Source organism: Gossypium hirsutum, chromosome D04 (assembly GCF_007990345.1).
Source record: "Gossypium hirsutum isolate 1008001.06 chromosome D04, Gossypium_hirsutum_v2.1, whole genome shotgun sequence".
NCBI lineage: Eukaryota > Viridiplantae > Streptophyta > Magnoliopsida > Malvales > Malvaceae > Gossypium > Gossypium hirsutum.
This window is the reverse complement of record NC_053440.1, coordinates 54,783,530-54,805,829: the sequence shown is the minus strand read 5'-3', so window position 1 is coordinate 54,805,829 and position 22,300 is coordinate 54,783,530. Positions and strand designations below refer to the sequence as shown.

At 34.3% G+C, this 22,300-nt stretch overlaps 2 protein-coding genes and 1 long non-coding RNA gene across 3 annotated transcripts; 1 reads left to right on the top strand and 2 right to left on the bottom strand.

Moving 5' to 3' along the window:
• Window positions 1–996: 996 nt before the first annotated feature.
• LOC107942784 (UDP-glucose:glycoprotein glucosyltransferase) lies at window positions 997–16,484 on the top strand. The gene is made up of 37 exons (XM_016876503.2): window positions 997–1,332; window positions 1,497–1,940; window positions 2,058–2,211; window positions 2,665–2,836; window positions 3,424–3,497; window positions 3,712–3,808; window positions 3,889–4,001; window positions 4,124–4,239; window positions 4,821–4,878; window positions 5,517–5,669; window positions 5,778–5,876; window positions 5,988–6,146; window positions 6,329–6,397; window positions 7,162–7,250; window positions 7,378–7,540; window positions 7,962–8,096; window positions 8,193–8,298; window positions 8,391–8,485; window positions 8,603–8,715; window positions 8,832–9,042; window positions 9,248–9,316; window positions 9,466–9,608; window positions 9,945–10,046; window positions 10,948–11,095; window positions 12,484–12,540; window positions 12,617–12,747; window positions 12,885–12,973; window positions 13,087–13,436; window positions 13,529–13,621; window positions 14,193–14,257; window positions 14,748–14,850; window positions 14,967–15,125; window positions 15,222–15,362; window positions 15,495–15,538; window positions 15,629–15,743; window positions 15,837–15,989; window positions 16,079–16,484. Exons 1-37 carry the CDS (start codon window positions 1,172–1,174, stop codon window positions 16,259–16,261), a joined length of 4,926 nt encoding a protein of 1,641 aa, XP_016731992.1. The 5' UTR covers window positions 997–1,171; the 3' UTR covers window positions 16,262–16,484.
• Window positions 16,270–16,975, bottom strand: LOC121215978 (uncharacterized). Its single transcript, XR_005911945.1, has 2 exons — window positions 16,337–16,975; window positions 16,270–16,306 (listed from the first exon to the last, which is right to left on the bottom strand). It is a non-coding gene; the product is annotated as an uncharacterized lncRNA (long non-coding RNA).
• Window positions 16,976–19,022: 2,047 nt separating this feature from the next.
• Window positions 19,023–22,061, bottom strand: LOC107942782 (serine hydroxymethyltransferase 7). Its single transcript, XM_016876502.2, has 4 exons — window positions 20,620–22,061; window positions 19,978–20,380; window positions 19,730–19,832; window positions 19,023–19,636 (listed from the first exon to the last, which is right to left on the bottom strand). The coding sequence occupies exons 1-3, from the start codon at window positions 21,682–21,684 to the stop codon at window positions 19,822–19,824; spliced, it is 1,479 nt and encodes a 492-aa protein (XP_016731991.2). The 5' UTR covers window positions 21,685–22,061; the 3' UTR covers window positions 19,023–19,636; window positions 19,730–19,821.
• Window positions 22,062–22,300: the final 239 nt, after the last annotated feature.

Genomic DNA, 22,300 nt, shown 5'->3' with positions numbered 1-22,300 from the left:
TGGACCTAAGCATGATATTAACATACTTTATAATTGCCCAAGCTCGCCAGAAATCTGGGCTTAGAATTTTGCCCAAACTTGTCAATATTTGCAAAAGACTAACCCAAACCCATTTTAGGCCCTACCCATTTTATTTTTAAAAATATTTATATTATATTATTTTAATATTTTTTATTTTTTATTTATTAATTTTTTATATAGTCATCTTAACATTATTTTAATGTTTACATTAAAAGAGTATTATATATTTAATATAGATTTATTTTTTAATGTATTATAAATTATAAAGTATTATAAATATAAAAAGGATTGGGTTAGGCTAAGCTCAGGCCTTAAATGTTCAAGCCCGAGTCCGACTCATATTTTAAATGAGTTTAATTTTTTTTGTCTAAGTTCATTTTTTAGGCCTAATATTTCGAGTGAGCCTTCCATCATTAATAGATAACCTGATTCATGAAAATATCTAAGAGAAAATCCACTTATTAACAATCTTCCATCACAAATTACATGCTTTAAATTTAATGTAAAATGATGTGATTCTAACTAATAAAATGGTAAAAGTAATTGGGAGATCCCTATATTATAGAGATTGTATCTAATTAATCTCTTTATTATTAAATGGATCAATTTAGTTTTTATATTATTAGAGAAAATAAAATAATGTCAAATTAGAATAGACTTAACATTTATTGTTTTAAAAAATATTATTTACTATTTAATAGAGTTAATAATTTAATGTTTTTATGATTTTATAAATAGAATATTTTGTTTGGAATTAAAATAATTAAATTTTAAGATATTTTTTACATAGACAACGTTAAGTCTCATACCGTTTGGACTTAATTTGATTATTTTTAATAGTATATGAACTAAATTTATTTATTTAATAATAGAGGGACTAATTTGATACAATTAACCCAAATAAAATACTTCATTTCAAAGTTCTAGATTTCCGAAAATGCCCTTCATTTTTCTATACAAAGACGATAAAGCCGCCAATAAACGCCCTGCCTTTGCTTTTTTTCTTCGAAGTCTTCTCAGATAGTCGTCCCTCTGTCACTTACTACTCGTCGAAGTCTCGATCTCTAATTGCTCACCATAAATGTTGGATCCATTTTCTATATGAAACCATATAGAATCCAATAGGAAAATCTCCTTTGATTTTACCCCAATGGATACCTGTTTCAGATCTCGGTTTTGCATTTTGATCCTCCTCACTTGCTTGTTAATTTCTGGTTTCACTTTTGTTGGAGCTCAAAATCGCAGACCAAAGAACGTTCAAGTTGCGATTCGCGCTAAATGGTCCGGTACTCCACTGCTTTTGGAAGCCGGGTCTGTTCCCTTTTCTTCTTATTGTCCTTACTTGGTTTATGATTCCCTTGTTGTGGAATTCGTATCTGTTGGTATTTGATTATTTGTTTATGTTAGATGTTATTCTCGTAGCGTAATTTTGGGAATGGATTATTTATTTGTCTTTTTTTCCCTAATTGTTACAGCGAATTACTTTCAAAAGAGTCGAAGAATCTGTTTTGGGAGTTCATTGATGATTGGCTACTTGTTGGAAAAACTGATGATGATTCTCATTCAGCTAAAGATTGCCTTGTGAAAATTTTGAAACATGGCAGCTCTCTTTTGAGTGAACAATTGGCATCGTTATTTGAATTTTCCTTGACTTTGAGATCAGCATCTCCTAGATTGGTGCTTTACCGTCAGTTAGCCGAGGAGTCTCTTTCTTCTTTTCCGTTGTCTGATGATAGTTATTCGCACAATGCGAGTGGGGTTGATGATAGTGAAGCTGTGGTAACTAAAAAATTGGATCCCTTGCTTGTCGGTGTAAACCCGAAAAGCCCTCGTGGGAAATGTTGTTGGGTGGACGTTGGTGAGGAGTTGTTCTTTGAGGTTGCAGAACTTCAGTCGTGGCTTCTGGGACCTAATGAAGTGTAATGTTGCTGTTTGTGTATATATGTTTTATTTCCCAAAACTATCTTTTTCAGTTTGGAACGCCTAAAAGTTACTTATAATTTGATTAGTTGTTACTTTCATTTGTTGGTTTCCAGCAATGGAGACTCCTTTCAGCAGCCTGAATTATATGAATTTGATCACATTCATTTTGATTCGAATATTGCGAGCCCTGTTGCTATTCTGTATGGTGCTCTTGGAACAGAATGTTTTAGGGAGTTCCATGTTACCCTAGTTCAAGCTGCCAAAGAGGTTGCCTTCTCATTCTTTGATTTAGATTTTCTTTTACTCATAAGCCAGATGACACATTTGATTTTTGCTATATTGATAGTTCCTGTTAGTTTTATTGTTTTATGAACAATATTTATTCACATATTAACTGATAAGCATAATCTGAAATAAAACTACCTATTGCAATCAAAATATTCTAGACCTGTTGTTTGAATTAATAACTTATTTGAGATTCATCTGGTGCTTAGTGGCAACCTTCATCATTTGTTTTAAGCTGACTCAGCGTGATCTAATTGATTCATTTATATGCTTTGTTTGAATTACTGCATGCTACTGATCTGACAGAATACTATTTGCATACAGTTTTTTCCCCTTACTAGGCTTCCCTTCATCTCTTTTATAAGGATTATGATATCACACTTTTTGGTGCAATGGCTGTTATAAATTCTCTGATTTACCTCATTTTATGTCCAGGGAAAAGTTAAGTATGTTGTCAGACCAGTATTACCTTCTGGTTGTGAAGGAGAAGTTGGCCAATGTGGGGCTGTTGGTGCAAGAGATTCCTTAAACTTGGGTGGCTATGGTGTAGAGCTTGCATTGAAGAATATGGAGTATAAGGCCATGGATGACAGCACCGTAAAGAAAGGTTAGCACTCTTGGTGGAGCAATTGCAAATTTAAAAGCCAGCACTTCTGCATGACCTCTGTATTATTAATTTAGTCAATAGGTTTTTTTTCCACGTATTATTATTTTTCCAGTGCTTCTATGTAGTACGTGGTTATTGTATATTTCCTTTTGTCAATTGCCACTATTGATCTTTGCACTTGGATTCTACTGTGATATTCCCTCGGCAGATGTAGCAGGATTTTTGTGGTTGATGTTTTGGTTTATTTATAGCTCTTCTTTGCTTCTATTGTGCTCTCTAATACAAACACTCCTGTCTTGGAACTGTTCTAAGTTGTTTGCTCTATGGCTTTCAGAAACTTTCAACCTTGATTAGTCCTTTCTTTTAAAGGATTTGTTCTATATGAATACACCTTATCTTCTTTATGGTTCTCAATTGTAATACAATAACTTGTTGGGAATGCCTATTGGTGTTTTATCATAAATGTGAGTATCTCAAATAGATGCTCTACGTTCATGGATTTTTTTTTTGGTTAGCTTGCATGCTTCATAATTGCTTGCTTTATTGCGTTGATTGAGGTATCTAAGGACTTGAGGTTTGAATTGCAGGTGTAACACTAGAAGATCCTCGGACTGAAGATCTTAGTCAAGAAGTCAGAGGGTTTATATTTTCAAAAATTCTGGTTGGCCATAATCAACCTTCCCTCTTTTTTTCCTCTTATTTTTTTCCAATACAAGTTGCAACTGTTTCAGGGAACATTAGTTTCTCAAATATTAACTTAAAGGAGTGGACCTTTCTCCTTGGATAGGAGTCAACTCTGGTCATAATGATTTCTAACATAAAACTTGCACCTATGTTGTCCTGAAGTTAACATTTTCTTCTATTTCCTTTTGCAGGAGCGCAAACCTGACCTTACCTCAGAGATAATGGCATTCAGGGATTATCTATTGTCATCAACAATATCGGACACACTTGATGTTTGGGAGCTGAAAGGTACTTTTTACTTAAGGTTTTCTTTTTCTTTCTAGTTATGCATGTCTAATCTTGAAAATGCAAAATTTCCCTTAAAACAGATTTAGGACATCAAACTGCACAGAGAATAGTACAAGCCTCTGATCCTTTGCAGTCAATGCAAGAAATCAACCAAAATTTTCCTAGTGTAGTGTCTTCCTTATCTCGGATGAAGGTAACTTCTTGGTGACTCTCTCAATGTTTTAGCAGCTGTAATGTTTTTTAATATAGACTCCAACAATAAAGTGCCCAAATTTGTTTTTCTAATCAATTTATACAAATTTATGCATTTTTCAGCTCAATGGTTCAGTTAAAGATGAGATAATTGCAAACCAGAGAATGATCCCTCCTGGCAAGTCCTTAATGGCTCTGAATGGTGCTTTAATCAATATCGAAGATATTGACCTTTATCTGTAATGCTTTTTCTCCCTTCTTTCTTTTGCTTCTCACTGAAGATTTTCTGTTTAGAATTCATGACATTTTTAAATATTTATCTTTGGCCCCTCTATACCTGAAGATTTTGGCAATTGTTGCCAAAAAACTTTTAACCAAATTTATTTGTTAAAATTTAAAATAAAACAGAATAGCTTTTATCATGTAAATTTAGTACTTTCTGGATTAAAGTCAATTATCATCTGCTGTGATTTTCAGTCCTTAAATTTTGAATTCTATCACAAACCCTATCATGAAATTTGGAATTAATTTAAAGAAGACTTTCTTAGAAGTAAAAACAATTTATGCAGCTGCATTAGGATTTTCCTGATTAAAACCTGATGTTTGATATTGTGATGTATTCTTTGCAAGCATTATACTGTTGAATTTTTTAATGTAATCAAGGGATATTATCACTGTGGAATTTCTTATTTCTATATTAATGCTTTTCACCCTTTCAAGGGTTTATATGCTTTACTTGAATTCCTTTATGCAACTTGATCGATATAGTATTACTTCTGAATCTCTGATATTATATTTCTTGCAATCAATTTTTTCTTAGATTGATTGACCTGGTCCATCAGGAGCTATCCTTGGCTGATCAGTTTTCAAAGTTGAAGGTTAGTAATTCTAAGTTTCATTTTGTTTGATTGATTAGTTAAAGCTGCTAAAAAGTGTTCCTTTATATCATATCCACTTTACTCGAAATATATGACTTTATTAATGAAATATCTAAATTAGTAACTTTTTTTTCCTTTCATTCCCCTTCTGCCTTTAGTTGAACAAAGATACACGTTTCGTAACTTGTTCAAATAAGTTTGAAAATGCAGTATTTGAGAACAGGGGATAGTAGTGTAAATATTGAAGCAGAATGCCTAGATGTTTGTTTTATAGCTCCCTGGAAAATATATCTAATGTTTCTTTCAATCAGGATTTGGATAATTAATTTCATGTGAAGAATGCAAGAATGTAATATATAAGAGCCATTTGTTGTGGTAATTAACCTATTATGAATCTGTTCTACGTTGCGTGTTTAATTTATTGTTAACAGTTAAAATCAAATTGATTCTGCTATTGCTTACCCTGTTCTGCTATTTCTGACCAATTAACATGCTTAATGATCATATGTATTTGATGAATCTCTTTCTTTCTAGTTTTTAGAAGACCTTCTATTATACATGAGCTTCTTATTGGGTAATTTTGGGATATATCTCACGCATCATCCTCTATATTAACCTGTTGATTCTATTATTTTCAGCTCCCCCGTAGCACTATAAGGAAACTTCTATCAACTATGACTCCTCCTGAGTCTGATGCATTCCGAGTTGATTTTCGTTCTGACCATGTTCATTATCTCAATAACTTGGAGGAGGATGCTATGTATAGGCGTTGGAGGAGTAATATAAATGATGTATGTTAACTTATCCTAGAATCTCTCTAAAGAATATGAAGGTTCTGCTTGTTTGAGCTTCTGTTAATGGTTGCTGGAAAGCATGTCTTCTGATAACATTTTGTGCAGATCTTAATGCCAGTCTTTCCCGGCCAGCTACGTTATATTCGTAAGAATCTGTTCCATGCAGTTTATGTTCTTGATCCATCAACAGTTTCTGGTCTTCAGGCATGTTTTCTTCCATCTTCTGGATGATTCCATCTCCCTCCCTCCCTCTCTCATTTCATTCTCTTTCTCAGATAAGTTTTCTTATCATAATTTCCAACTGGAACCTTGCAGTCTATCGATATGATTACATCTTTCTATGAGAATAGTTTCCCAATGAGATTTGGGGTGATACTGTATTCTACACAATTCATCAAAAAGATTGAACAGAGTGGTGGCGAACTTCATTCATCTGAGCATGATGGTGAACTTGAGGATGATAAATCCAGTTTGGTAGTTGCTTAACTTAGTCTAATGTTCTCTGTTTTAACTTCTGTGCAATTTGATATTGTTATGCTGAACCATGGTTTCTCCTTAGTTATTTCAATACTTCATTCTGCTGTCAAGTATCATTGAGGTTTCTGGTTTGCAACTTATGGTGCTTATGCACATTGTTTATTGCAATTTCTTTGCAGATTATACGACTTTTCATCTATATTAAGGAAAACCACGGGATTCAATCAGCTTTCCAATTTTTGAGCAATGTATGGGTTTGATTAGCCACTTTTTATGCTTGTAGCTTCTATTGTTGATTGGATGTAAATTTTATTTCTCTTTAGTTTTTGCTATATTGTATTCCAGTGTTTCTGTGTTGTTTATCTGCAATACTTTCTGAAATTTATATGCTTGGGAGAAAAAGATGTTTGAGGTTAGCCTTGACTAACTTAAAACTTGTTATGGTACTTATTTTCATCCTACAAAATCATCTTTCTCTTTCAGCTATTGATATACCCATCGCATGTATAAGCTTTTGGCATGTATTTTGCAAATCATAATAGGATTTAAACAAGTAGACTTTGTACTTGAAATTTTAATGTGACGAGTCTATCCACAAATTTTTGTTTATTTATTTATTTTGCTAATGACATGTACTCAACATAATACTTTTTTGTTTTTTGTTCCTGCTGCTGCTGCTCTTATTGTTATTTTTATTATCTCTAAAAATGCCATGTTATGCCCTAGAATAGGAAATAACTTGTTTCTATACTTTGTAGGCATAAATGGATCCTTTAAGTGGGGGAGGGAGAGTGAGGGGAAATCTGAAACCTTCTCTATATTAGGCTGAGATTACTATCTTTTCTACTAGGAAGGAGGATTGCAAAACTATGGATGATTTTAAGAACTATAATGGATGTATGACACACCTTGCATGATTCCTTTATTCCCTTGGCTGAATCTGCTGTATCACAATTTACTAACATGATGCATTTGACAGTGTTAACTAAAACTTTGACGTACTTTGTGATAGATAAATCGATTACGAACAGAATCTGCTGACTCTACAGATGAGGCTCTTGAAATGCACCATATTGAAGGGGCATTTGTGGAAACATTATTGTAAGTTTTGAAAATATTTGTTGACTTATACTGCTTATACATGCTGGTCATATTTTGTCCTTTGATGCTCCTCTAATTTTGGGAGATTTATATTTGCTTGGTTAATCAATATGTGTTGTTTCTGTAGACCGAAAGCTAAATCTCCACCACAAGAAATACTGTTAAAGCTGGAAAAGGAACAGAGTTTTAAGGAATTGTCTCAAGAGAGCTCATTGTTTGTTTTTAAGCTGGGTGTCAGCAAGTTGCAGTGTTGCCTCTTGATGAATGGTCTTGTCTTTGATTCTAGTGAGGTACCTATAACACTCATATATCCAATTGTGCCATACTTTCCTAACTTGTAGCTTTTTTATTATTTGGTGTCCCTTTATGTGTTTGGGCTTATTAACTTTTTGGGAAAGTTCTTAATTGGCACCTATATTTGATGAGTCCGTTTTACCAGCCTGTATTTTATTTCTTTTAAATGTGGTTTCCCTTATAGAAAATTATAATGGTATGCTAGTTTCTTTTACGTTTAGATTTTGCAGATTACTTCTATGTCTTAGTTCCTTTGATGATTTACCATATCTAGTACTTAATTATTTATATGTATCTTTCTTCTTCCTTTTTTTTTTCTATTATTGACTTCTATCATGATGATTTTATAGCCATTCATCATAAAGTTTTTTAAAATTTCAGTTCAAATAAATAGCCTTTTTGTGTTTATTTTGGCAGGATGCTCTTATAAATGCCATGAATGATGAGCTTCCCAGGATACAAGAACAAGTTTACTATGGGAAAATAAATTCTCACACTAATGTACTGGACAAATTCCTATCTGAAAATGGTGTCAGTCGCTATAACCCCCAGGTAAAGTGTCATTTAGGTTTTATGTAACAATGCCATCTAAATTTAGATATTGTTACTATGATATGTTTGTACTAATATGATATTGCTTGGATGTAGATTATTGCTGGTGGCAAAGTCAAGCCAAGGTTTGTATCTCTAGCTTCACCAGTCCTTGGAGGGGAATCTGTACTGAATGAAATTAATTACTTACATTCTCCAGGAAGTAAGCAGACGTTATGTTAGTTATTAATTTCATTTTATTGTTTCCTCAAGTTATTTGAATTCTAAGATGTTTAATGACTTGATCAACTCCAGCTGTAGATGATGTGAAGCCTGTAACTCATCTTCTTGCTGTTGATGTCACATCTAGAAAAGGAATAAAGTTACTTCGTGAAGCAATTCGCTATCTGGTATTCATTATGCCATGACTTTTGCTTTCGTTCTTGTTTGATTGTTAACTTCTCATGGTATTATTCTTGTCATCACTATCATTATTAATGGTCTAGCAATCCTTGTACTATTACCAGATTCAAGGGTCCAAAAATGCTCGTGTCGGTGTGCTATTTACTGCTGGTCAGGATGCTAATTTGTCCAATATTCTACTTGTGAAGACCTTTGAGATTACTGCGGCTTCATATAGGTCTCATAAGTCTTAGTGTTTTTATATGCTTTTATTTCATGAAATTGAATCTTGTAAATATGCTTTACACTATTAACTCTGATCTGATATTACTTGCATTATTGATGCTTTTGCAGTCATAAGAAGAAAGTATTGGAGTTTTTAGATCAAGTATGCTCATTTTATGAGCATAAGTACATTCTTAGATCTCCTGCAGCAGCTGAAAGCACTCAAGCATTTATTAATAAGGTCTATGAACTTGCTGAGGCAAATGAACTGCCATCTAAGACTTATAAATCCTCTCTATCTGAAGCTTACAATCTGAAGTTGATCGAACATTTGAATAAGGTAATATTAGTTGATTTTTTGCTTTATAGGATGTTCAAGCTCTAACTGGATGCTTTTATTTTTCTGATTTGACATATTTTAATCCTGTTCCAATCTGAGTTTCTCCTATAAGGGGGTTGTTAGTGATTTAGTCTCTGGATCAATGTTCATTTCTGTTTCTAATTCTCATATAGATATTAATATGTTAAATTGCAATTTTATCCAGGTGGCACAATATTTATATAGACAGTTTGGTATAGCATCTGGTGTTAATGCAGTCATTACCAATGGAAGGGTTTGTCTCATTTCTCCTGTCATAAATTTTTAGGATTATTGTTGGACTGATTCATTGTTTTCTGTTCCCACTGACAATCCAGGTGTTCTAGCTGGTTATGATACTGATTTAGTTATGCTAAATATCATTCTTATTGTTCTATGTGGCAGATTACTTCTCTTGATGCTGGTGTATTTCTGGGTGATGATCTGCATCTTCTGGAGTCTGTTGAGTTTAATCATAGAATAAAACACATTGTAGAGATTGTTGAGGAAGTTAGCTGGCATGGCATTGACCCTGACATGCTAACAAGGTTGGTTTGTTTTCTGCTCTTTCTTGCTAGTCATCTTTTTCGTGATCTACATGCTCAAGCCAGCATATACTGTGTATGCCCACATAGGTATTTGGGGAATAATTTTATTAAGATTACTATGTACTTATCCCTTTGCATGTGGTTCTCTTGGCCCAATAACTTGCACAAGGTACTGATTGTGCTGATTTTGATACTTCTTCCTGATTGGCGATTGCCTTTTTAAGTTTGATTGGGGACCTAACTTTTGCTTTTATGGCAGATATAATGCTGTACTTTTCAACATTTTGTTTTTGGGCTAGACATACGGAGTTGTACTGATTTTATTCATGCTTGCAGTAAATATGTTAGTGATATTATTATGCTCATATCGTCTTCAATGGCTACGAGGGATCGAAGTGCTGAAAGTGCACGCTTTGAGATTTTGAATGCACAATATAGGTAAGTACTTCTAAAGCATTTTGATGCCAATGAGGTTCTGTTCTTTCTTTTCCTTGTATTCTTGGCAGAATTTTTTTTCTCTAAATCATGATACAGTTTGTCTTCTGGTTTTCTTTTTGAAAGTTTATATCTTCATGTATCATTTAATAATGTAGTTTCTTCTGATAAATCTCCATATTTCTGTGCTATATATGACTCCTGAGATATTTACAGAAGAATAGCATGGTGGCCATAAGATTTCTTCGAAAGTTTCATCTATAGTTCAAGACTCGATTCCATGATTATTTCTCTTTTTCCTACCAACCTGACAACCTCTCTAGTCCACCATATTCCTAATTTAGCAGACATCTTTTTCTATGCTTAATCAATTATCATTTGTCAACTGAATGGATTTGTGATCATCCCAATTGATTTTGAGGAAAGACATCAGGAGTCAGGACCAAAGTTATCATGCAAGTGGCCGATGTAGCTTACGTTACCTCCTTGCCTTTCATTTCATCCTCTGTCAACATTCAACAATGAGTTTCTTTTTTTAAATCTTTACATACTGCTTTAGTCCAATCCAGTTTGAGCCCTTTTGAGCTTCTACATGAAAAAAAATGTAACATTTATGTTCTTGTAAACAAAATTTTCTTAGGTAACAGTATAATAAGATTTAACTTTTAACCTCCTTACTTTCTGAAATCCTCAACTTATGTTCTTAAAGCTAGTGCATACTGGTTTCATTGTTATATTTTTAAATTACAGCTATCCCATTAGACTTCATATTTATTGATTACCCATGTTTGCTGTTGATTTAATATTGTATGTTTGATTCTTTGTGTTTTTAGTCCTCACTTCTTTGACTTGTCATCCTCAAATGTCTAACTCATGCCCTTTTACCTTTTGAAATGTTCCCCAGTGCTGTTATTCTCAACAATGAAAATTCCAGTATTCATATTGATGCGGTTGTTGATCCTTTAAGTCCATCAGGACAGAAACTATCGTCACTTCTTCGTGTTCTGGCTAAGTATGTTCATCCAAGCATGCGCATTGTACTAAATCCCATGGTGAGTTAATTTTATAAGCTTGGATGTAGTTGTTATCCCGTGTTCCTGGATAGAGAGATTATTCTAGAAATAGAACGTACAAAAGCATTGTTATTTAATCACATTGTACTAACACTCTTGGTGAGTCCATATTTTTGGTATTGGTTGTCTAGAATGTGGTGCTTGTGAAAAGAAAGTCTAATCGGGGAATGGGGCAAGGTACATGCTCATGCCAAGGGCAAAATAGCATTGGACCTTGGGCTCAGTCCCTGTACAGGATGAGGAAAGGTCATTCCATGAGATAAATTTTAAAAAGAATAATAAAAATAGAAGCAAAGAGTTTTGACTGCATGTAGCACAGGCAAATTATGTAATACAGTCAACCCTCTCTATAACAGCCCTATTTGTCTGCCCAGATTTTGCCTGTTATAGAGAAGTGGCTGTTATACACCTATAACAGCATGTTGTTATAGAGAGATAATCGTTGTAAGCTTACCATAGAATTTATATCGTGAATTTTCATCAAATAAAGATAGTGAGAATTATATTCAAAAAAGAAAGAAAGTGGAAATCAAATCAACAAAATTAAAAAAAAAAAAAAACATATAACAGGTTCATGAATTATTGCTTTTATGCATATTTTATGTTACATTCTTTCACATGATTAATTATAAAGTTTATAAATCTAACAAGTTCAATTAATGAGTGAGTTATCAAATTAAATTAATTAATTTATCATGAGTTACTAAATTCAAGTAATCTATTTATAAGTTTATGGTGTTCTAAACTCATAGTAGAATATTGAATTGATATCTTTAATTCCACTCATTGAAGATTATCTTCAATATGATTATTAGATTTCATATGGTTATTAGATTTCTTCATGTGAAATTTAATCATTTTATTCAAACAATATTTTAATTAAGATCATTTTCATTTAATAAATTATAATTAATAGGCTTACTTATATGAAATAGCTATAATTTTACTTAAAAATTTAGACCATAGAGAACTAATTTAATAAAGAACGTACTTCATAACTATGGATGTTGCTCTTATTAGTGAAAAGCTATTATAGAGGATTAAAATAAAACATAAAAAAATTGGTTCTTCTAGAAACTTGGCTGTTATAGCGAAATGCCGTTATAGCGGGTGGCTGTTATAGAGAGGGCTGACTATATGACTATTTCATTATGATGAGAATATTGTGAAAATATCAGTAAACGTCACACAATTTGGGGTTATTTACCTTGAAATTTTCAGTCTTTATAATAAGGGTGTGCATTCTTCTATCAAGTTTTTAATTGAAGCATGCTGCATGATCATTTTTGCTTTCATTCTGCTCCTTGCTTGAAGTCCTCTAATTGCAAAATTCATAGGAAAATGTTAAGCAATTACTTTTGTGGCAGAGTTCCCTGGTTGATCTTCCTCTGAAGAACTACTACAGATATGTGATCCCAACCATGGTATGCATCTCTCTTTAGAAACCACTCAAATTTGAACACTCAAGAATGGTGTCTTAGCTGTGTTAGAACCTTGCAGGAAGATTTTAGCAGTACTGATTACACGGTAAATGGTCCGAAAGCATTTTTTGCAAATATGCCATTGTCCAAGACGCTCACCATGAACCTGGATGTACCTGAGCCATGGCTTGTTGAGCCTGTTATTGCGGTGTATGCTTCTTTGTCATTATTTTCTTCCTTTGTCTATTACCTTTCCTACTTATTCCATATGCAATGTTGAATAGTTGCAACATTACGTACCTTACTGCATTGACTAATCTCTCTCTTCATATATATAAATACATCAGTCATGACATGGACAATATTTTGCTTGAGAACCTCGGTGACATAAGGACATTGCAGGCAGTTTTTGAACTTGAAGCTCTTGTTCTGACTGGTGAGTTTGTTTTTGTTTGGAAATAATGTGAAATTTATGAGCCTAACTGGAGTAGTGAATGAGTACTGTGTACATTTTCTGTTAAGACTTCAACTTTTGGGTGTGTAATTTAGGTCATTGTGCTGAGAAGGATCGTGACCCTCCCAGAGGTCTTCAACTAATTCTTGGAACAAAGAACACACCTCATTTGGTTGATACTATTGTGATGGCCAACTTGGGTTATTGGCAGATGAAAGTGTCTCCTGGAGTTTGGTACCTGCAACTTGCTCCAGGCAGAAGTTCTGAGCTGTATCTTTTTAGAGATGGTGGTGATTATGGAAATCAAGAGAAATCTTTGTCAAAGCGAATCACTATAAATGATTTAAGGGGCAAAGTTGTTCATCTTGAAGTAGTTAAGAAGAAGGGAAAAGAGCAAGAAAAATTGCTTATTTCATCTGATGATGACAAGCATTCAAAAGAAAAGGTTAGCTTTTTTGTTCGTAATGTTATTTTCCATCTTCATTTTAGTGCTCATGGATGACTGAGGAATCTTTGTGCATGTATGCTGCCTGGCAGGGTCATAATGGCTGGAATTCAAACCTTCTCAAATGGGCTTCTGGTTTTATTGGTGGCAGTGAGAAATCAAAAAAGAGTTCTGATAGTTCAGTGGTGAGCTCTCTCTCTCTCTCTCTCTCTCTCTCTCTCTCTGTGTGTGTGTGTGTGTTCATTTGTGCTGTTATACTTAACCGTAATTTATGATTAGTTGTTGCATGAAATGGATATAAATATTAACCTGTGAGAAGAGATCGGAATAATAAGAAAGATGATACAAGAAAGGGGAAAGAATGATTGGCCCCTGAACCAAGGTCAAAATAAGTCTACAACAGCCTTGTGAGAGGGAGCATATAAGCTGCTTAGTTTTTCTTTTCCCTTTGATATTAGTTTCTAGGTGCAGCTGGAGTACAGACTTTATTATGATTCAGGTCTAATGATATGGTGAGTGGATCAAAATTGTAAATATAGCAGTAGCATGTAAATGTGTTTGTTTTCATCACCATTCAGAACCCCCATTACAGTTGAAAGATGAGTGGCTTTTAGTTTTATTTTCTAAGACCTTTCCTCCTTCATTCTCCTTATGGTATGAGTTGTGGGCACATCTACTTGTGCTTTATTGTGTGATATTTGTATCTAGTTTTGTCCTCAAAAGTAGTGGAATCATTGATTTGTTTTCCTTCCACAGGATCATGGGAAGGGCGGTCGACATGGAAAAACGATTAACATATTTTCAATTGCTTCAGGACATTTGTAAGTTTTGAAGTCCATGCTCTTGGTTAGTAGAGTTTTCAGCATTTACATGTTTATATGTATAGATGTGAGCATGTGCGGCTGCTCATTCAAGTAGGTTTTTGCCCTTGATAACCTTCATCCTTGGTGTAATAAAACTGCTGATGTAGATTCTGTATTCATACTGTTACCTTGGTAAGTTCAACTTTGTCCGAAATATGTGAAACTTGGTTTTAAGTACATTTTACATTTTCCTCTAAGATACAAGAAACCAGACTTTCTTTTCGGGGAAACAGACTCTGGAAGGTAGATAATATACTTTTAAACCAGTTTGTATTAAAATAGGACTTCTGCTCTTGCTGAATTTAAAATACTGTAATCTATGAAGTTTCTAAGCTCTTTCACACATTCCCATGTTTGATGATCTGCCTGTGCGATGACAACATTTTTTGGTATATTAACATTACTAATCCACAATAATTTTTTACTTTTCTTTGATTGCTTTTTGCAGATATGAACGCTTCCTTAAAATTATGATTCTAAGTGTACTAAAGAATACCCACCGTCCAGTGAAATTCTGGTTTATAAAGAACTACTTGTCTCCTCAGTTCAAGGTTGCATATATCTTTTTGGCATTCGTTCCATCTTAGTATAGCACTTCTGTTTCACTTGTTAGTGCATAATGATTTAAAAAGCATGTCTAATGCACATATGCTTTCGGGTTATGCAGGATGTGATTCCGCATATGGCTCAGGAATATGGCTTTGATTATGAACTAGTTACCTACAAATGGCCTACATGGTTGCATAAGCAAACAGAAAAGCAGAGAATTATCTGGGCATATAAGATTTTGTTCCTCGATGTTATATTTCCCATTTCATTGGAAAAGGTTTTGTATCCTTTTTGTTTTCCTCAGTTCTTGTTAGACAACTGTACTCTTCTATTGCATTTGTTGCCAATTTATTGGATGAAAATGCACGTGCAGGTTATATTTGTTGATGCTGATCAAGTTGTGAGGGCAGATATGGGAGATCTCTATGACATGGATATAAAGGGAAGACCTCTTGCATATACTCCTTTTTGCGATAACAATAAGGACATGGATGGCTATCGGTTTTGGAGACAAGTAATGTGCTGCCACCTGCAAAATTGACTTTTTTTCCCTGGTTCTGTTTCATTTCTTTTATCACCTGGTAACGAGAACTGTTATATACCTGTTTAGTCTAATCATGTTCTCCTTATTCCTCTTTTGGTACAGGGGTTCTGGAGAGAGCATTTGCGGGGCAGACCATACCATATAAGGTTTGCAATTACTATAAAATTGTACAACTGTAAATTTCTCTCCTTAAGATGGCATAGGCAGATAGATTTTAACGTTTTGTACTTCTACAGTGCATTGTACGTGGTTGATTTGGTGAAGTTTCGTGAGACAGCAGCAGGGGATAATTTAAGAGTCTTTTATGAAAGTCTTAGCAAAGATCCAAACAGTCTAGCCAATCTGGATCAGGCAAGTTAAATTCATTACATCATCACTGACCATCTTGGCTTAATATACATCAACCAGTATACGATATTCAAATAACCATCATTACTATTTCAGGATCTTCCAAACTACGCTCAACACACAGTACCAATCTTTTCATTACCCCAAGAATGGCTATGGTGTGAATCATGGTGTGGTAATGCCACGAAATCCAGGGCTAAAACCATTGATCTCTGCAACAATCCAATGACAAAAGAACCAAAACTTCAGGTAATTGAATATTCTTCTATATATATACGCTGGTGATTCTTATTATCTTCTTACCACTTTTATATATGTTATTATATGTCAATGCTCAGGGTGCTAGAAGAATAGTTTCTGAGTGGACAGATCTTGACTTTGAGGCTAGAAAATTCACTGCCAAAATATTAGGTGATGAACTGGAAAACCCTGATCCACTACCATCACCATCATCATCATCACCTGAGACTTCCTCTAATGACCAATCATCGGACGATCTAGAATCAAAGGCAGAGTTATGAAACTTTTGGATTAGGAAAAAACTAGTTTTTGATACTCAATTTTGCCTCAGAAAATTGGTGACCGTTTTCTCAAACCAAAAAACCATGATAACATTTCCTGAGCTGAAACTAAAGCTTTTTACCATAGGGAAGAGAACTTCCAAGCTTTGCTAACTTTGGGCATTTTAATGGCAATTATTATATATGTAGACTGATACTTTTAAGATCTAGGAAGGAAAGAAGATTTTTTTTTTAATGATATTTTGATAGAATAGTTTCATACATGGGATTTTGTAATATTTTTATCTATATTTTGTGTATCTGTATTTGTATGCCTAGGATGAACAAAGGTTGTTTTTTTATTACCTTACTGGAGGGGCTATGGGTTTCCATGTATCCCCAATAAATTACTTTATTAGAAAAATTATTATTTGGATGGAAGGAAAAAATGAAAGAGCCTGTGCTAGTTCTAGGTCATGTACAATTTTGGACCATTTGATTTTACTCATCATTACTTGCCATATTATAATTAATTTAATCAGTGGATGAACAATATGGGAATTAACAAATATGCGAAAATTTGATCCATAAAATTAGAAAAAGAAAATTGGGGAATTTGCCAAAAAATAGATATATAGTCATAATATTTTAATAAACGCCACCAAATTGTAATTATTATACCAATTCATGAGAACATTTCTTTAAATAAATTATTATACCATTATCTAAGGTAGATCTGAGCTGTAGAAAAGATATATTTCAATCGAAATTAGTAACCTAATTTGATCATTTATTTCATTTTATTAAAATGAGTTTTCAATTAAAATTTAATTTGACTCCCCTACTATAGGTATGGGTAAGCGTTCGATCGAATCGAATAAAATAATTTTGAATTAATCAAGTTGATGAGTCTTATTTTATATCCTAATTCGTTTTTCTTTTTTTAAAATCGAATTGAGTGAAATTGTTTAAGTTAAATTAAAAAATTAAACATCAAATTAAAATCTTATTATAATATAACTAGTTTTATGTTAGAGTACATAAATTTGAAACTATATATATGAAAACTTATTTAAGTCTCCAAGATTATTATTCTAGAAATTTTTTAACTTTTTTATATATTTTTTAGAATTTTTTTGAAATTTTTATAATTTTTTAAAAAATATAAATTTTGAAAATTTTATAAATATTTTGAATTTTAAAAGTTATTTTGTAATTTTTGTTGAGGGAGATGAATTTGCTCATTTTTAAACTTGGTAGGAACCTAAAAGGATATTTACACTATTTGAATTATTCGAGTTATTCAAATTATAAAATTAAACTCGGTTCAAACTTGATAGGGACCTAAAAAGTATTTACACCATTTGAATTATTTGAGTTATTCAAATTATAAAATTAAACTCAGTTCAAACTTGAATAACTCGATTCCATTAATATGAAATTTAAATTTTTTTTTAATTTTTTCGAATCGAATGGAATTTTGCTCACTCACTACACTAATATAGAACCAAGGTTGGGTTGTTGAGGTGAATAGGTGAAGGAAAAAGCTTTTGTACATTTGCAGCCATAGGTAGATAAAAAAAATCATTTTTTAGGTGAAGGTAGAACAGTCTAATCCAAAGTCGAAGAATGTCTATAGGTTTATAGAGAATCACTCTATTCTTCGCCATCAATCATCTAGCTTGAACCTCTCTCGTTAGAACTCTTTTGTTGTGATCTTTCACTCAAGGACACTAGGGCTAACCCCTCAACTAACAAGTAGGTATTTCGCTTCATAAAATCCCTATAATCTGTCTATGCCGATTACTACCACATCAAGCAAGGTACACTCGGTCATTCTATTTGATCTATGGAGTTTATATGCATATCGTAGCATATCTTATTTAAACTAATTAAGACATGTCACTTATCTATTAGTGTTTCAGTCGTGTAATGACACATTGCACCTCAAGACAAAAGAAGACCCATGTATATAATCTGGGACCTCGTGAGCGCTCAAGTAACCCGAAATACTTTTCTCACCTATCTCCAGCCACTATATGACTCTCCACCCATCCTAGGGCATCACCATCTTATTTGTTTATCAGTAAATCATAAAGTTCAAACACATGTTTTATGAATCTTACTTATCAAATCTTTCATGGAAGAAAAAGCAAAACTACTATCCAGATAATAGTTGGATTGGGTGCAGGTGGTTAAAGACAGTTCAAGTGACGGTGTCGAGATTCTTTCATGATGCTTTTATGTGTTCGGAGAGAAATGGGAGGTTTTGTAGAAAGTTGGCATAATCTTTTTTAGGTAAAATGGTGCCTTGACCTTTTCAGAGTAGTGAAGAAGCCTTATACAGTTAATGGACTTGATGCGAGTAGTGGTTATCTAAAGAGATTGCCAAAATGATCAAGTGGTAGGGTCAAAGCTTCCTGTAATGAAACCTTCAAGTGGTAGAATCACGATGAGCTTCCTATAATGGAACCTTCAAGTGGCAATAAGAGAATAAAGGAAGCTCACAGTAAACTCTAATGAAATCTTCGAGTAGGTCTTGACGTGACTTAACATTGACCACGTAGTGAGCATGCAAAAGACAGGTTAAAGTCCAGCTGTTTGAAGTGATTATACATATATATTATACTAGCTTCAATAGAAAGCAAGGATCTTCAGAGGGCAGATTCTTCTGTGGCTGGTTTGTTTAAATTTTAGAATCTGATACTGTATTCAATATTACAGGGATATATGATCATATGAACATGAAGTTGGTGAGTAGTAATATTTATGATTCACTGTGTCAAACAACGAATTCTCGATCTTACACTACATTTACTGAATCATCATTGTCAACAAATCAATCCTGGGTTTAAATAAGAATATCCAAATTCACCAATCTGCAAACACAACTAAAACAAGTTCCAAGGAAGAGAAAAATGTCACTAAAGAGAACCGCCAAAATTGTTGCAATATTTTCAGCCATTCTGCCACCATTATGAAAACAAAACCTTTGGTTGCCAGGAAAATAACCCTTGAGCAACCACAATTCCTCTGCAGAGTTTGTGTTCCGGTTCACAAAGCTCGGCGACTGCAAAATCTGTAGCCAATAAAGTTACAGTAGCTACTTTGGGGCGGCTTCAAATTTTTGTTTAGATGGCAGAATGCAATCAATGGTGTGAGGTACACCTTCAAGAATCATTCAAATTTCAAATCCCGGCATTGCAAACTGAGAAGCAAAAGTCTCAACCTGTGTTCGTACCTCCAAAATATCCTTATTATCATGTAGACTTTTCACAGAGGCCTTCTGTAACTTCCCATGAATCATGCTGGCGACATGTGCAGCTCTTAGGACAATGTCCGCAATTGTCTCAAAATCAGACTCAACGCAACCTCTTGAAGTCATAGCAGGAGTACCTGCAGAATCAACAATAAAAGTCATTACGACGGCCTAAACCTCCCCCCATCAATGAATAAATGACTTCTAACTGAGTGAGAAACAAAACTCACCGATCCTTACACCTCCGGGAGTAATGGCACCATTATCACCACAAATAGCAATTTTATTCAGGGTAATATGACACATCTCGCAGACCTTCTCGCTAAATTTTACCTACAAACAAATACATCCAAGTTCCGAATCACTGTTTTCCACTTTGGGTCAAATTTTCTCAGCCGAGATCATTAGACCATCTATTGCAAGCAAAAAGGCAAAGAACATGTATGTAGGTTCAACTTCATATCATATGTTTATATACCTGTCAATCCAAAAGGTCTTAGATCCCAGAGTATCAAATGGTTGTCCGTGCCGCCTGTAATTAGCCTGCATTTTCTTCTTAACAAAGCAGATGCTAAGGCCTGAGCATTTCTCTTCACTTGCTGCATATAGGCCTTGTACTCCGGTGTAGCCACTTGCTTCAATGCTATAGCAAGAGCAGCAATATGATTATTATGTGGTCCGCCTTGCAAAGATGGAAAAACAGCAAAATTTATCTTTTCCTCGAAATCGTATTGCTCATTGTCATCTCCTTGGCTTTGAAGCTTCCCTCCCTTTCGCTTTGCACCCTTCCGGTAAAAAATTATACCTCCTCTGGGACCTCGGAGGCTTTTATGAGTTGTTGAGGTAACAATGTCGCAGTAATCAAAGGGATTCGCACATTCCTGTAAAAAAAACATCAAATAACATTTTAGCCGCTAAACTATAACCAGTTTTCTAATCTCAATGCCAGCCAATAAGAACATGAGCAAATCAATAATAATAGTTTAAGCACCAAAGTCAACAAAACATTTTCAGGATAAACAGGTATAGTTCAGAAGCTATAAATCATGAATAAAGCCTTAGTGCAACACATAAAGCAAATAACCTATCAAATAATTACAGTTCTTCACAGTTTTCAGACCTTAGCAGCAATAAGTCCACTGATTTGAGCCATATCACAAAGCAAAACAGCACCACACTTATCCGCAATCTGTCGAAACCTTCCGTAATCCCATTCCCTCGGATACGAACTACCACCACAAATCAATATCTTAGGCCTAAAATCAAGTGCCCTCTCTTCCAACTTCTCATAATCAATATACCCAGTTTCTGGATTCACTTTATATGGCAAACTCTCAAAGAAAATTGAAGCAGAAGATACTTTTCTACCATGTGGGGTATAATACCCATGACTGGTATTCCCTCCTGATGGAGTATCCAATCCCATGATCCTATCTCCGGGCAATAGCAACCCAGTATAGACTGCGAAATTCGCAGATGTACACGAATAAGGCTGTACATTCACACCCCAGTTCTCAGAATCTAGTCCAAAAGCTTGCAATGCACGTTTCCAGCAAAGGGTTTCGATTTCATCGATGTATTGATTCCCTCCATAGTACCTTGCTCCCGGCATCCCTTCGGAGTATTTGTTGGTTAAATGGCTTCCGAGTGCTTCCATGACGGCCCGGCAAACGAAATTTTCCGAAGCTATCAATTCGATTCCCATGAATTGCCTCTTTTTCTCATGTTCCATCATGTCGAACACGTCGGGATCCGCTACACTGAGTGGTTGATTGCCCCATGATTTCACGGCCGCTTTTCTCGTCTCGAGATCGGGCTCCGGCGTCATTCGCTTTGACAACGCAGAAGAAGAACAGCCGTCTCTTCGCCTTTTGAGGCACATAGTATGCCCTAATAAATGAAATTCTTCGATTTCTTTACTCTCTTCACCATCATCATCATCATCATCATCATCATCGTAACACTCACTTTCATTTCTATCCCCATTTCGGAGACACCTCCGGTTCTTCTCCGGCTCGAGTAGCTGAAAAGCGAAACGCGACAGTGGTTGCGCGGTGTCCCTTCCGTCCACCTCGAGACTAATAGAGTCATCAGCGATCTGGGTACGGTGAGATTGCGGCGAAGATGAAACTAACCCTAAAGAGAGCGTTGATGAAGTGTCAGCCGATTGAGATAACAAATCCATGGAACAAAAGCTTGCATTCAAACAAAACCCAAACCAAAAAAAAACCAATAATAACCACAGCAACTAAGGAATACAAAGCGAAATCCAAATGATAACTCTAGGTTTTGGTGTTTTCAGTGCGTATAAGAAACCGCCCCCAAGTCTTACCCCCACTAACCAATTATTAGCCGCTTCCTTCAGCTGAGTAAAGCCAAAGAAAGGGGATGTGAGTACCGACGGGGACCGGTAAAGATTCCAAGGGGATGCACCTAGACAAATGGCAGTGGCTTAGCCTTCCAAGGGTATGGCTTTGCCAGCTTGCTCACTGCAACTCTATTGGTTACAGCTAGGAGAGTGAGACTCGAAAAAGGTTAGTTTTTTCTTAAATTTTTCGAATTATACCCTTATTTTAGTCCCTTGTAGTTCTAAAAATGTACAATTTCATCACTTTCAAAAAAAAATTTAAAATCTTTAAAAATTCAAATTATTTATAAAATAAAAATTTATAGATATACTTTTAAAAAATTAAAGTTATTAAAAATCTTAAATATATAAAAATGTTAATTTATATTTTTTGATATATAAATTCAAAATTTTTAAATTTTTAAATTTTAAAAATATATAAAAATATTAATTT

Excerpts from the sequence above, each read along its gene's own strand:
- LOC107942784 (XM_016876503.2), top strand. The coding sequence starts at position 1,172 with ATGGATACCTGTTTCAGATCTCGGTTTTGCATTTTGATCCTCCTCACT. Across the intron at positions 7,251-7,377 it reads GCATTTGTGGAAACATTATT|ACCGAAAGCTAAATCTCCAC; the intron begins GTAAGTTTTGAA and ends TTGTTTCTGTAG. Across the intron at positions 8,486-8,602 it reads GTGAAGCAATTCGCTATCTG|ATTCAAGGGTCCAAAAATGC; the intron begins GTATTCATTATG and ends TACTATTACCAG.
- LOC107942782 (XM_016876502.2), bottom strand. The coding sequence starts at position 21,684 with ATGGATTTGTTATCTCAATCGGCTGACACTTCATCAACGCTCTCTTTA. Across the intron at positions 20,381-20,619 it reads GTGGACTTATTGCTGCTAAG|GAATGTGCGAATCCCTTTGA; the intron begins GTCTGAAAACTG and ends TTTTTTTTACAG.